The sequence below is a fragment of the Drosophila santomea genome, chromosome 2L (assembly GCF_016746245.2).
Source record: "Drosophila santomea strain STO CAGO 1482 chromosome 2L, Prin_Dsan_1.1, whole genome shotgun sequence".
Lineage (NCBI taxonomy): Eukaryota > Metazoa > Arthropoda > Insecta > Diptera > Drosophilidae > Drosophila > Drosophila santomea.
In genome coordinates this window covers 13,727,319-13,743,010 of record NC_053016.2, presented here as the reverse complement: position 1 = coordinate 13,743,010, position 15,692 = coordinate 13,727,319, and the positions used below count along the sequence as shown (strand labels likewise).

The following is a 15,692-nucleotide window of genomic DNA, read 5'->3' as shown; positions in this document are numbered from 1 at the left end:
TTTCCGCGGCTGCTGCACTCGAGCGGAACTAGGAAAAGCGCCGCTTGCACTCTGCACTTGAGACGCACTTGCTCCTGCCACGCGTTATATTTATTGTGCAGCACAACAACCCCCCACCCCCCCTGTCGTGCCCAACTTGCTAGCCGAAAGGCTGTTGCATCCATAAAAACGCGTTGCACGCGATGGCCATTCGGAGTCTGGCTGTCTGTTGCATTTCATTTAATTCAGCGTTTCTCACTTGGCTGAAATTATAGGCAAATTATTGCCAGACACTGAATGCTGAAGTAATCATCCATCCGAGGTCCGAGTTTCGAGCTCCAAGGTCCGAGCTGCGAGCTCCGAGTTTCCATTCCGAGTGCAGGCAGGGATTTCGCATGTGAACTCCCTGGCTGGAGCAGTGCAATTTTCTTTTATTGCATTTCCTTGTAATTTGTGGCATATTGTTTGGCTGTTGGTCGCACAAATTAAATATGACAGCGACAACGTAGCAAGCAGCGCAGCTCCTGTGGTTGATTGCAACACTTTAATGACAGTTTAAGTGGCGAGCCGAGAGCATCTGCAGCACTTAATGGGCACACCGATTTTGTGGCCTCTGGCCCACTAACAACTAAGCGCTGACTGGGCGGACAGTGGAGCATTCGACTCCAGTGATAATTGGAAATTGAATTTAATTGACGTGCGGATGGCCGTCGGCACATCTGGACGCAGGATGAACTGAACTCATCCGGTGACCATTGAATTTGTAGTCAAATGTTTGTGGTGTGTATGTTATTTGCTTTCCAATTGCCATTCCCTGCGACTAACTTCGCATCTCAGCTGTGAATCCTTGAGCAGAAATCGAGCACATGGGCAATTATAAGGCCATGTTGTGAATTGAAGTGACAGTGGAGCATGGAGGTGCTGCTGAAAGTATCTGAGTCCGAAAAATCCCCTATGATAGCAGCACTTTCGCCCACTTCGTGTACCCGCAAATCGAGGGGCGTGTGGTCATGAAAACTTCGCTTGTCGCTGGCTTGTTCCGCCTTAAAGTGTCAGCGGATGGGCAAAAACAGTCGCGACATATGCAAAACGCGGCAACGATAAGCGAACAAGCCACACCCACTCCCACTGCCACTTCTACTCCCACTTTAACTGCCCCCAAAAAAGGGGTAGTATACCACCTACTGGCACGATATGTGCAACATCTAGCAGGTAATAAATCTAACTGTAAACGCAGCGCTTACGACGTTGCATGCAGCGCTTGGAAGTTGTCGTCATTGTAGCACCCGCATCCATGGGTCCCATTTACCCTGGCACCCCCTGCGTTCCATTCCACAATGGCAACCCCCCTTTGCCCCACACCCCCTTCCGAGTGGACGGCCATCCTGCGAGGGATGCAACATTTTTGCTGGCGTTTGCCAAAAACGGCGGAATAAGTTTTGGGGCAGGGGTAAGGGGCAGGGGCAGCTCTGCCGCTTTGACGCCTTGTGTGCAATTTGTCTGCTATTTTTATATTGCGCTTTTTGTAGAAAACCCCCCACCCCCTGCACCACCCCCTGCAGTGCCCCACTCTCATATTCAATTTGTTCGATTTGATTTTGTCGAGTGCATTTTATTTTTAGTCAAGCGCGTATGCAGAAAATTCCACATCGCAGCAAAGGGCCTGTAAAGTTTTATGCGTTCGTCCTTGCGGAGTGGTCGAAAGAGAGGGGGGTAGCATTGTCGCCAATTTTGCGATCGGGAAAATGTGGGAGAATCGGGAAATGCGGGAAATGCGGGAAATGCAGGAAATCGGAAGGCAAGTGTAAAACTTTATGCTTATCGATTGGCAGCTGCTCCAAGGAGACTTCGACTCGTGCTTTAAGCCAGCAATTCGATAGTTCCATTGGCACCTCGGGCTGGATATCTCTCTCACTTTTGGTGGGAACAAATGCTAGCAGAAAGCCCATTATTATTTATTGTGATTGTACATTACGATGGTCCGCATTAGCAGCACATTATAGCCGACACATTGTCAACTCAGCAAGAAGAGATCCCCGAAAACCTTTCCATTGCATGCTACAAAGTCATATTTTTCCCCCAAAAACGCGCCAAAAAAAGAATATATACCAACGGACAGCAGGGGGAGGGATACAAAAACATACTTTCCTACGAGTTGGCCAAATATTTATACGCTTACGCAACTGGAGCAGCGGTATAGTCGCATATACAAATAAATATAGCTTCTACTTAAAAAATACATTTAGTAATCTGGTAATATTTCTACTATTAGAACATTCAAGCAAGTTATTCAAAAGCAAGCTTGTGTTTTGAATATATCCCACATCAAAGTAAAGGGTATCCCTTAGTCAACCCTTTCCTTCCCTGGCAAACTTCTGTGGCAGCTCGAGCCAAAAGTATCTATACCTAACAAGTGGCGACAACGACATGCCAGAGACCCTTAAGCCAAGCGGCTAAAGTCGTTATGATTTGTCATAAGCATAAAATAAATGGCGAAATATTTATGGTGTGCTACGGCGTCCCCAGGGAAGGATTTTCCATCAATTGCCATCTCCAAGTGGCTTAGCAGCAGGCTGATTCCCCGCAGTTTCTACCAAGGACTTCTCCTTCTCCAACTCACCGTGGTTTTGTTGCTGCTGCTGGTGGTGTTGCTGCTGCTGGTGATGATCCCTTCCTCGCGAGGACGCGGAGGAGGAGGAGGAGGACGAGTGGTGATCCTGCGAGTTCCACAGACTGGACGTGGCGCCCACGAACATGTTGTTCAGTCCGGAGGAGGACTGATCCGAACCCTTGTTGTTGGACTTGCCGCGCTGCAGCTTCGTGTTCTGTTGACCGTTGCCGGGATTGAAGTTGTACGGATTGGTGTTGCTGTTCTGGCTGCTGCCATATCGTTGTTCTGCGATTACGTATATGTCAGCTGGGTTGGGGTCTACCAAGTCGGGAGTACTCACCTTTGTACTTCACGAGCACCACGGGCACCGTGTTGATCGATACCGTCGGAGCCATGGTCGTCATCGTGGTGGTCTGCGGAATATCTGTGGCGGAAAATAAGACCCATTTAGCTAATCAACTTGTAAACTAGCTGTTTAATAAGATTATTTACTGAAGATGAGTATCTAAGAAAACACCTTTCAACTGACTTTAAAAGTATGTCTAGGTAGCACATGCAGCCCTTTCCATATCTTTGATTTTCTCCACCGACTGTAACCCCGAATAGCCTGATGCTCGTAAATCAATCACTGACACTGGGGGACATGGTCACCTTCGAACTCCGACTGACCCTTTGTTTTGGGGGAATGTATCGGGCAAACGCACATGGCTGTCGGCTCACGCAGAGTCATTGACTTAAATTAATTAAAGGCTTGGGCCGGGCAAATAGTTTTGCGCCTAATTGCCAGGGGCGCCCTGACTTATGGCCATTGTTTATTGGGCCTGCGGTTATGGTTATTGTTATCGGCCCCTGCCGAACATATTCTTGCTATTATTACTGTTACTTAGGCCAATACTTACGGTACAGTTTGATAGCGCCGTCAGTGTCGCCCAGGGAGTTTTTGGCCACACATCGATACGCACCGAAGTCCTGGATGTCCACCTCGTAGATGGTCAGGCGCATGGTTATTTTGTAGCCCGATTCAAAGGTTTCCGGCACAAAGCGCTCACCTGAAAGAGAAGCTTGGCAGTTAGGTGGTGTGAAAGGGGTTATTGAAGCCGCCCCCGAAACCACAGTGCACTTTGACCCCTTTTCGAAGTAAACTCAACCGAACTGAACTGAACTTTCTGCCTCTGCCCTCCTTCACAGCCTCTTGTCAAAGTAATTTAACTTAGTAAGAAAAGAACTTTTGCATTCGCCCCAGCTCAACTCAGGTCGGCTTAGCTCAGCTCAAATGAGTCCAACTGAGCGAGACCTAAGTTGGTCCTGCCATTCTGGCATCCTCGCTGGCTTTTAGGACCCTGCTGCCCCTGTCAAATGGCTCGTTTTAATTTATACAAAAACAAGTCGGTTGTTTCTCGGTTCGGTATTGTTGCCTGGCCTGTCCCGTTTTTGTTTGTCATGCAGGTTTTGATTTACGTTTGATGTCGGTTAGATTTAGTAGCACTAAGCCGAGCATTACATTTTGTACAGGTTCGGTAATTGTTATGCATGCCGGCTAGGCGACTGATTACTTCAGCAAATACCATTGTGATGGCCCAGCAAAGATTTAGATTTCGTACCCATTCTTGATTAGAAATAATTGGGTTTCGGTTACGAGTTACGAGTGATTGGGTGGTGCCCATACCATTCTGGGGCATTTTAACCGGATAATAAGATGGCTCTTTAAGCACTCGATGGATCCACTGACTATCTCAGAACTAAAACACAAAACTCCATTAAAATCCAGCGACGGTCGGCAACTGCTTCTGACTTGAGGTCATTTTCAATCACTTTTTCCCATTTTCTCCGCTGGCAAAAACCAACTTGAAAATAACTGGGGAGAAAAAAGGAAAGCGTTCCGCGACTGCATGTCTGTGACTTTTTCCGCCGGCCTCCATGCCGATGACTATGACGATGCCTTTTCCTGTCCAGTCCATTGCGGGCAGTCGGGGGTTAAGTGGAACGTGGGGTCCACCAGTGCAGTTATTCAGCGACCGCGGATTCGAGTGTTCGTCTGAATGTATATTTTTTCCATCGCTTTTTTACTTTGACTCCACAGCGTTTTTTGTCATCGCACTCAGTTCATTTCGCAGTGAAGATGAGTGGGAGAGTTGAAGAGGTTAAATGAAGAGATGGACCCCATCCATCGTTAAAGGCCCTTAGAAAATTAAATTGCACGTACTAGATAAAGAGCTTGGCCAGCCAGGAGCAGCTACAAACTATTGAAATTGAACTGGAAATAAGATGCCTTCGGTGCAGAAGGCTACCGCACTAATATCTGTATATTAGGGATGTGGAAACGGCTGCTTCAAGCAGTGCACTTACATTTAGTTGCAGTTTTCCCATTCAATTAAGCTTGAAAGTAATATTATACTACCACACTTTAGAATCCGTGGCTTGAACTTTTAGATTCTAATTACATTGTTGCACACTTTCATTATTTCACCAAAACACCTGATCCCCTTCCCTAGTTTCACATACATCGAATCACTTACCTGGCACAATAATCGTGTCGTTCTTCATCCAATAGTTGATGGACTTGGGATACGCCTCCGACTGGCATTCCAGGGTTATGTTCTGCGTAAGGGCAGCGCCGACTAATTGATTTTGTATCCAAATCATGGGCGGAACTGAAAGCAGAGCAGAGAAGGGGGTTCAATGCTGATGGGGAAATATGTGGGCCGGAGTGTTGCGTCAGGTGTGGAATGTTTCGAGCGATTCCAGGTGAATGGGGGCGGCGGAACAAAGAATTCCCATTTATAGAGAAATTCCGTTCGTTATCGTTATTGTTTTTCTAGTGCTTTATGCTCCCGTTTGGCTGCTCGCTGCGGTTGCCATTTATTGTTTCCAACTAATTGCTTTTTAATTTTATAGCAAAGCCACAAAAAGAATTCTTTTGCAATATATACGGAAACGGACCGAACCGAACCGAATTGTGGTTGACTAAACGAAGAGGATTTTTTAGCAAGAACTTCTGCGGCGGTCCGGCTTAAATATGCGCCGTGAACTTACCTAACAAATTGTTAAGCAATTTTCATTTTTATTTAATTAGCGAGAAGGAGCCGGGCAAAGTGCCCTGAAAATGCTAACTAGCTGCGTGGAGCATGGAGTGTGGGGTGCGGGGTGCGGGGTGCTGAGCACACACTTAATTATTTGCTTTATGCTGGCACCTAAAAAGTATACAGCATTTTCCAGTCGCCTCCCCCCCTTCGCCACCACCCTGGGAAAATTAAAATGCAGGGCATATTTAGCATGGCAAGATTTCGAGTGCGACTTTGTGTGTGTCGCAGTGGCAGTGGCACTGGTGGTCGTCTGTGACTGTGTCTGCTGTTTTCCACTGCGGTCTCGTCTGGAGCACCCTGCTACCCACCACCCTGCAGGATGCGGTGCCAGAGCCTGGCGCAGAACTATAAATATTTAAATATGCTAAAATTGATGGGCCCGCCCCGCCCCAAATACTCACAGTGCACAATGAGCATCACACGCTTGCTGACTGTTGGCGGAATGCCATTGGAGGCGATGCAGAGATAGGCGCCCATGTTCAGGCGGTTCACTTTGGCGATGGTCAGGAAGGATCCGTTGTAGGCGACGGCTGTGGATGGAGATGTAATATATCAACATAGAAAGATAGATAGATAGATATATATAAAGGGCTGTGAAAGCGATAGCGCGCGATTAATATCAGGCACACCGATTGGCATTTCTACTGTGTGGTGGCAATCACTTTTCTATGCCATATTGCTTATAAGCCGGAATGTCTACGGCATCGAGTTTCACACTCACTCACAAGGGAATGCCCCTTTGCTGGAGGAAAATCTGCATATTCGAATACACAAACACACACACACGGAGTCTTGTGGAGCTAATCATCTCGTTCTCATTGCTTATGCAACTTGGAAAATCACATCAGCACACCAGCAGAAAATCTTCAGAGGAATTTTGGTTGTGCAGCTCACTTTCAATCTGCCCTTTTCGAGTTACAGGATTTACTTTCGTAATAAACTATAAATTTGACCGATGTAATTTATATGTGAAATCAGATATTTTTAAATATTTTTTAGAGCCACAAGCCTTCTCTCCATTTTGTATAAATTTCAAGTGAAAGGAACCAATATTTTTGGCTGCTAGCTGTTACACACAAGTTTTTCCTTCAGTGAATAGCCTTTACTCTGACAGAAGCAAAACTTCATCTGAAGTGAAATCCTTCTGACAATTTCAGTGCAAAGATGGGAAATTCAAATTGCATGGAGTCGACATGTTTGCTAGTTTCGCCCATGCATTCTTTTCCCTATTGCATCCATCTTGTTTGCTGCAACTCCTCGATTTTTGGGCAATAAATTTGTAAGCACAGTAGCGCCTGGTCGATCAAATTTGATCTTATCTCATATTAATCTGCATGTAGCAGCTACAGCTATTAGGGGCAACCCAAATTTCACTCAAGTGGCAAGCAATCAAATCGTTTTACTTGCAACAACCTCAATAACGTAAATTATGGTGCTCCGATTTGTTACAGTTCGAGCAGCTTCAACACACTCGAGTTAATTACCGCACAGAGGAAAGTAACTTTAAAATGTTTTGTAATGAAACTTAATGCTGCGGAAACATGCAACTCGCAACTGGGAACTCGCAGCTCGGAACTTGCAACAACTCACCCTCAGCGCCATTTGGCAGCGGTATCAGCTCGCCACCTTCGCGTCGCCAGGTTATCGTCGGAGTTGGCGATCCCGTGGCGGCACACTTGAGGGTTACGTTGGAGCCCTCACGTATTACCATATCGGTGCTGGTCGGGTAGTCCAGTATGTCGGGGGGCACTGTTGCATTGGTGGTGGTGGCCCAGAGCACGTGCGCACACGTATGCGGAGATACAAAGTTTCCAGGCGGCGGCGGCGCGTATTATTCATACGCAGCGTGGGACGGCCAGCGAGTGAATTGTGCGGCGGGTTCAGATACATCAGATACATTGCCAGTTTGTGTTTGCGGTGACAAAGTTGTTTGCATGGAAAAGAGAGAAACATAAAGAGCACATTGTCATTCGGTTATTTAAGAGTCTGCTTCTTAAATTAGGTTCTTATTGTCTGCCCAGCCTTTGAATTCAAATTAAAGCGATGGCTGTGCGGCAACTAGTCTGGAGATAATACAACGATTTTGTGTTCGCACCACGCCGTAATTTAGTAACATATTTTATTTCAGGTTTTACGCAAGGCCGAGCAAAAGGTAACTCTACAATTGCTGAATACTTTGCATTTCCATGCCATGTACTACTGGAGGGCTTTATGTCTGTGTGCAGCTTTTGCAGTGCACTTCCATTAATTATAATTGTACGTCCGGCTATTCTGCACTTGTCAAAAAGGAAACAATTTAGGGCAGTTAACTTAGTGGCAGAAAATTAATGGAACCATGCTGCTTAATATTATTATATTATATATATTATATGCGTAAAGACGACATACATTTCAGGAAATATAAATGCACCATTTTCGGCACAGTCTAGTTATTCTACCTGTAACATTTGGCCAAAATATAATTAGATTTCGGCATGATTGGCTCTATTAACAGCACTTGATTTTCCCTTTTATTGAATTTGATTTGCAACGTCGTCGCACGTTTCAATTTTAGCCAAGTTATGAGTCACACACAATGCGACTTCGAAGCTTCAAAGACTTCATGCCAACAATGATGTGCATGTTTTAAAAAAAGTACTTTGACTTTTCACCCGGCACACACACATCTGTACATCCGTATACGTCCTGTCCTACAAATTGAATGTGGGCTTCACTACAGCTCCAGCTGCTTTTTTCCTGTGTTGACTTTTCCCTTAATAGCCTCGACTCGTGTGTCACAGAAAGCGGCCGTGTGGGCGGCTGGCCCGAGTGGGCGTGGCTGGCAATTTCTTTTCTTTGGCGCTGTTATTGCGCACGGCATGCGTTGATAAGTTATGAAATCAGGTGAAATGATGTGTGATTAAATTGACGTTACAGAAATTAATTTCAATTGGTTTGCGATGACGGCAATTGGCAGATATGTATAAGCTTGACTGATTTGGGAATTATCGATAAGGGCTTAAATACTTTAGAAACTAGGGAACTTTAATACGCAATTGGAAAACCATAATCGGTTTAATCAATTTTCGGTAAACTTATAGAAAAAAACCACAATCGAATTCGAATACATACGCCATTTAAACTATTCATCATATTTTTAAGCTCTATTCAAATCAGCTCGTCGATTTCTGCGGCCCACGTCCACCTTTTCGAGTGAGCCCATTTAACTATGGCCAAAACATCAGTGAGAAACAGTGAGAATATTGCTGTATATAAATAATTCAATGCCTGGCTGGCTTTTCCACTGATCCCCAAAACAATCATCGCCAAAAACAACAAACTAACCGACAAACAAGGCAAAACAAGTTCACAAAGTTCGAAGCCAAACTAAAGTGCAAAAATACTGATATTTGTATAAAACTATTTTTTGACCGTATTTTGCTGGTCTTCGTCCCTTTATCCAATATTCATTTTGGTTAGATTTTTGAAAGAGGTTTCATTTAGTAGGTGGCTAGCTCTAGTTGCCCAATAGAAATGCAATAGAAATAGCAATGGCTTTTTTCAAATATTCATATATAATGGCCAGTTTTATTATAGTGGTTTTCCCAGACAAAGTTTTAACCCTAAGGGCTAAAATGTTGTACAGGTTTCCCTAAGAAAAGGCAAATGAAGAACTAAAACGTTGTGGGGTAAAATCTTTAAAATCGCTGCCATATTAAATAAACGTAAAATTTATTTTTAAATTAATTTTTCTTTTGTTTTCCAGAGTTTCAAGAAATGCCTGGTGTGTCACTCTGTAAATGAATCCTGAAATGAGCCAACTGTTGCAAATGAACGATGGATAATTATTTTACGTGGGGAAGGATTAATTTACTTTTATTTGACCTGCCTCCAACCTTTAAGCCTCTTTCTTAATATTTTCAGCTTTTATTTATTGGTTTGCTGTAATTTATTTCCAGCCCGTTCGCTGTTGCCAGCTAAAGTAGGCGTTAACCGGAATGACACATTATCTTTATAATCATAATTCAATACTCGATTTCAGCCTATTAACATATGTGCATGTAATTTAATATTCCCTAATAGTATGGCTAACACAACGATTTGGCTTTTAAGTGCTTGGTTGATGTCAGTAGCGGTTCGTTATCCTAAATGAGGTCACCACCAATTCACCTATTATCCTTTTTCCCAGCCTTTCTGTCAAACACGCTCTTTGAGCTTACCCTTACCAAATCCCAGCGACTGACTGCTGAGTTCCGATCACTTTCACTCCGCCGTTTATTTGCTTATTTCGCGGTGTGGAAAACTACAACCGCCGCTGACAACAATAATAGTTGGTTGCCATCGCGTTGGCTGAACGGTGGGGCGGTGGGTGTGCGTGTGGCAGAGTGGGTGGGAGTGGGAGTGGAAGTGGGTGGGTGTGGGAGCTGAATGGCAAACTCCATAATATCGAGCACTTTGTCAGTGGCAGCGGGAAAACCCGCGCTGATTTAAAGCGGCTTGCCATTTTGCTTACGAACTTAGTGCGGCTGGGTGGGAATTACTTCCATGGCAAGGAGGCGGCGTCGTTGCGCTCAGTGTATCGAGTAGAAGGACTGGGTCCTTAATGAATTTCAACATCAATGAAAACACAATCAACCAGAGTGGTTACTTATGCGGATGGAGCCATGGAGCGGGGCAACCGGAAGTGGGACACAAAGCCCCAGCTCCGCAAAAAGGGGCGGCATATTCATTTTAAATTCGCCTACGGGGCGAATCCTTCGCCCAGTGAGCTCTGAGGTTTTTCGGTGCGGCTTCAACGTCTACGCCGTCTGAATAATTAACGCCAGGACATGGACGACATGGACGACCTGGACATAGATGTGGATGTAGATGTAAATGGGGATGGTACAGGTGCACGTAGCATGTAAATTGTTTCATTACCTTTCGCTCTCCTCACACTTTGCGGGCCGAACTAATGTGCTGGTTAAGTGAAAACTTTTCCGCTGGCACGGAGTCTGGCTTAAGTCGAATATCAGCTGCTTCTTTTCGCAATTAGACTCAATCGAGAGCACGATAGTTGGAGTTGCACAACTGCGCTTTCTCAAACCCACTTTTCGCATTCAATTGCCACTTGGCTGAGCAATTAGTGCAGTTTGAAAAACTATCAACAGCAACTTTGTTCTGGCTCCGAGTTGAGCCACTCAAGCCAAATTACAATTCATTTGAGCTCCCCTCAGACTTAACTACGTATGTATATACCTACATATGCATATACATGCATCAATTTTGTTTGACGAGCTTTGGTCTATTGGGTTAGCCAAAATGGGAGTGTGTGGCCAGGGAGTTACGCAACCTTTAATATGGAATACTCACCGACAACATCCAGATAGCCGACTTGACTCTTCATGGGATCCGTGTTTATTTGGCACATGTACCTGCAAGCGATGCGAATGAGTTTGGGATTGGGTCATTTGATGGATATCTGCAGATGGCAGAGGAGCATTGCAATTATGGGTGCCACTTGAAGTACTGGTTTATTTCAAGGGATTTCCACTAGCTAGAAAAGCATGCAGCTGGGCAGGGGGATACATTACCAGCCTTTATCGGACTCCTTCACATCACGTATACGCAAAATCCAGGCACGTTTCTCGGCGTGAGTTATGCTCATGCGATGATTTTTGGTTATGACGTGATTTTGTATCGTTAAAATGGTCTGTGTATCGACACGTAGCCACGCAATCTAGGAGAACAAAAAATGTACACTGTAGTAATAGAAGCCGTTTATTTTTGGGTACATTTGAGTTGTAAAACTAAAGCGTTCAGCGATTTCCTCGTCCCACTGCTAATGCCCCAGTGGCGTGGTCGGAGCTCATTTATTACGGCCAGTCTCAACGCCTCAACGCGAAATGTGGTAAAGTGTCGCCAAGAAGGTGGAAAGCGTTTTGGATAATGCGCCCAGTGGATGCCGCGAGTTAAATTGATTTTAACTTTGTTCTATATTCTTAGTACTCGGGTTGACAAAGACCTTTCCTTGCGGCGCCTTTGTCATCGGGGGTATTATGAAATATAGCTCAAAGAAACTGCAAGGATCATCGCATCGCCCGCGTGTTTTGTACCAGATTCTGAGTATTCCTGATTGCATAGCTTTGGCCTTTGATTGCTATACGGTCTGGGACACTTTTAAAGTGGTATCAAATCTGATTCAACCGAAGGAAGGAAATCTAATTCAAGGGTCGAGTTACCATTGATCACCGGTTACTGAGGTTGTTCCTTCTTCGGCTTCGTTTTCTGGCGATCAACAGAACTCGACTCGACTCGAATCCAACCAACTTCACGGGGCACACAAGCTATAAGGTAGAGAAATTGTTGTCTTCCACACTATTCAGGCTACAGTTTAACTATCTTTCAATTTGTTTGCCCCCACGCAACAGTGATAATGATAACATCGTTGGGCCACACAATGCACTACAAAGGACTAAGGACCTCCAATAACCTGGCCAGATATAATCAAAATGGACTAACAGAATGGAAAAATACCCTTGCTATTTTCGTTTCGGCAATTCATTGAAATATATTTTCGGTTTGTTTACCTTTTAGTGTGTCACGAAATCAAAGTAACGCCCATGGGCTCCGGAACGTGACCAACAAAAGGGTCAACATAATGGAAAAGCACGGCACGCAAAGGTAAAACTCTAGGACCCCCACTATGCAACGTTTAAGCCGATGATGTGAGAATGGTCTAGGTGACTAAAACGCTTCTTTACGACACAAGAGACACATGAGTAGTGCTTTAATTTGTAATAACCTATCCATGATGGAAAACAAGTATTGATTCTAAGGGTAGGTGATGAGGAATACTTATTATACGGAACATAACAGTTGCATTGATATGTATTCATATAGTTTTGGACCAAAAACTCACCTTGTAGGTCTGCAAATTGTCGACTACGCACTGGAGTACCGCCTCCCGACTTACGGGCACCGTCACGTTCTGCAGGAGTTCCCCGAACTTTGGAAGATCTGGAAGAGAGGAAGTGGGTATCACTACTGGATTGTTCTTAGTCTAATCTAAAACAAGGTACATATCAGGTTGTTTCCTATATTGGATGATCGAAACATCTGTATATACCTTTGTTCCGAATGGACGAAAGAGCATCTTCAAGTTATATCCTATGATCAATCAATTTAATCTTGGTCCCACTTGTCTTAGAATAGGGGAGCTTAACCTATGTATATCATGTATAAGTTAAGAACCTTTATTCTAAGACAATTCGACTACCAAATCAACTGGAAAACTACTGAAACATATGTTACAAAGAAATGAAGTGATACGAATGAGGGAGGCCTTTTCATGACCTACTATCTCCTTACTTAACCTTTTAGTTAAATACGTGCTTAAGTGATTTAGTGTGAATGAATATATTTTGCATTTAATTTAATTTCATTTAATTTAGGCGACCTGGCTCAGATCAGATATCAGTGGGCCGGCGGTCATTCCGCTGTGTTTAGCATAACCCACGTCAACAGCAACAATCATGGACTCGACTGCCCTGTCAGCCAGTTCTCAACCAGTCAATCAAAGTCCCAGCGCACCCACACACCCACACACACACACCCACATCCACTCACACCCACTCACACTCACACTACGGAGCAACGGAATGCTCAGCGAAGCGTTGGAAAAGCGCGTTGACTTTAAAGGCGCGCCCGCAAGTATGCAACAGATTTGCGGTTGGGTGAGGGGAAAATCTAAAGGCGGGGCAGGACTTAAAACTTAGCCGCCTCACGCCGCTGCTTTTTGTTTGTGTTTGCTCTTGTTTGTCGCTGACATGCTCAGAAGCCTCGACGAAGTTTGCGCTTCGCATACGCCATGGAATAAAATAATAAAATGAAATAAAAACATGAAAAACCCAGCCAGACGAAGGCTTTTTCTCATATGCGGGGCACGCATCGGTTAAGGCAAATCAACACATAACAATCTTGTACTTAAAATGCGTAAACAAGGCGATAAGCAAGGGTGATGGCCAAGAAAGTGGCGGGGCGAGTTTTTTTGATGTTTATTGATGCGGCCGTAAATCTCAATTGCGGCAGCAAAATGCGCAACATCGAGAGAACGGCGACCTTTCGCTCGTTTCGTCCTTTTGCGAGTCCCCGTCCTGTCGTTTATTGTCGCCTAATCTCTTCCTAAACATCACGTTTCGAGTTGTCAACGATACCCTCATTGGCTTCGGGTAGTTGCCGATTGGTGGGCGTTCTGCTCGTGGACTTTAATTCCATGGAATATTAGTTAGGAAATTACTCATATTAACATATAGTTCGATTCTCCGATGTTATAGAAGAATTTCTTAATTTACAGATGCCAACTTTACTTGGGTATAATTTGGAAAAGTATGGATATTTGGATAAACCTTTAAGTTCAGCACTTTAAGTTAAAGCACTTTGTTTTTAAAGGATATTAAAGCTTTTAAAGTTATTCAAATAATCAAAATGGAATGCAATTGTGGAGAGCCACGACTTAATATTAACCATATATATGAATAATGGACTACTGCACTAGAAATTTACACATGTGGTAACTTTATCCACCGCGGATTTAAGGGGGAGAGCTAAGATCTTTTCAAAGCATTCATCTTGTATCTCCTGTGCACCTCACTTGATAATAATAATGAAACCCAACCCGAACGAGTGGAGGATATCACTAATAAGCTCGATAACACGGGCTTCAATTCGTCAGAGCCGAAGCATAAGGTCCTTGTTCTGGGCCACATCGCAAACTGTTTTGTCATCGCCTGCCGCCTTTTGCGAACTCATTTGATTTGCCTCCGCTTATTGATACATCCATCCAGACAACAAGGATATGCCTGCGTGTGTGGGTGGTTGGAGGGGCTTTATGGCATACTTTCTTGGAGGTGGTCGTGTGTGAATATGTGGAAATTTGTTACATATTTTGCGCTTCGTCTTCGGGATTGAAAGTGTGATTGTTTAGTGGATTTATGGGCATATGAAATTAGGATTTAATGGGCATTTGCTTTGTATCTGAAGTGGATAAATGCCAAAGGCACCCTCGCATCCATGGCTCTGAGTGCTTAGCATAATGTTTATGATGTATGAAAAGAAATTGTAAATCGCCGTTTAGGGCATATTCTTTGGAGGCTTAGTGTCCTGCATAAAAACTCAGCTTAAGGGATTCCAGGATACAGGATACAGCTGGCTGGGTACAACACAGAAAGCGTTGGGCATCATATGCAATTCGAGTTTCAGTTTCCTCGCTTGATATTATAAATTACTTAGACTTAGTTACCAGTGGCTAATGGAGCACTTTCTCAAGCTCACTAGGCACAATTTCCCATTTTCCTTCCGCTGCTTAAAACCAACTTTATTAAGTCAAGTCGACTTGACTGGCATTTCAACTTAATAAGCGCAACGGCAACATCCAGAGGCAGAAAAGGCAACAACAAGTAAATGGCGCTATTTAAATGCTAAACAACTCTATTAACTTGCACGACACACTAACACACTCGCACGAGATGTGTTCGAGATATACACACACACACTCACATGCAGGCTGCCTCACTTTCTCCCACAGCCAACATCCCATATCCCATATCCTGCATACATACCATACCATACCATATCCATGCCAAGGGCAAGCTTGACATTTGTCCGCCGTCTCTGTGCAGAGAAAACTGAACCTCAGCACGTTTCAAATACAATTTACAATAAATAAAATTTAAAAGCGAGAGAAAGACTGCTACAAGAGCCAAGCAACTCGTATTCAGAGACACCAGAGGGTGGGGGAAAGCGGGCAGGCGGAAAAGCGCGGGGAAAAGCAACTGACTTAATGGCGCCGTTTTAGGGAAAAGCAGAGGGCAGGGGATGCTGGGACTCAGACAAGGACTGAGCACGTGACGACACTGGGGATAAGTTTAAGAGACATAAAAAGGACACGGCTGCAAACTCAGGTGGATGTGACCGACGCGTCGGGCTGACAATTAATTGTTCTTAATACTCGTAATAAGGAAATCAATCATTTGATTATGGGTTCTGCTATAATTGCTGTA

At 44.3% G+C, this 15,692-nt stretch overlaps 1 protein-coding gene across 6 annotated transcripts in view; it reads right to left on the bottom strand.

Annotated features, from left to right (window-relative positions):
- The window catches only part of LOC120449057 (lachesin), a 47,517-nt gene that overhangs the window by 9,697 nt on the left and 22,128 nt on the right, over positions 1–15,692 (bottom strand). For 2 of the 6 annotated variants that reach the window (XM_039631392.2, XM_044005830.1), the window contains exons 4-12: positions 12,554–12,651; positions 11,226–11,371; positions 11,005–11,066; positions 7,264–7,422; positions 6,075–6,203; positions 5,107–5,241; positions 3,490–3,639; positions 2,931–3,014; positions 2,600–2,875 (exon numbers count right to left, since the gene is read on the bottom strand). In XM_039631392.2, coding sequence (XP_039487326.2) covers positions 2,600–2,875; positions 2,931–3,014; positions 3,490–3,639; positions 5,107–5,241; positions 6,075–6,203; positions 7,264–7,422; positions 11,005–11,066; positions 11,226–11,371; positions 12,554–12,651 — 1,239 coding nt within the window. Of the gene's footprint in view, positions 1–2,599; positions 2,876–2,930; positions 3,015–3,489; positions 3,640–5,106; positions 5,242–6,074; positions 6,204–6,394; positions 6,491–7,263; positions 7,423–11,004; positions 11,067–11,225; positions 11,372–12,553; positions 12,652–12,760; positions 12,876–15,692 lie in introns of those variants that run through there. The other 4 variants (XM_044005832.1, XM_044005831.1, XM_044005837.1 and 1 more) reach the window with 4 other exon arrangements.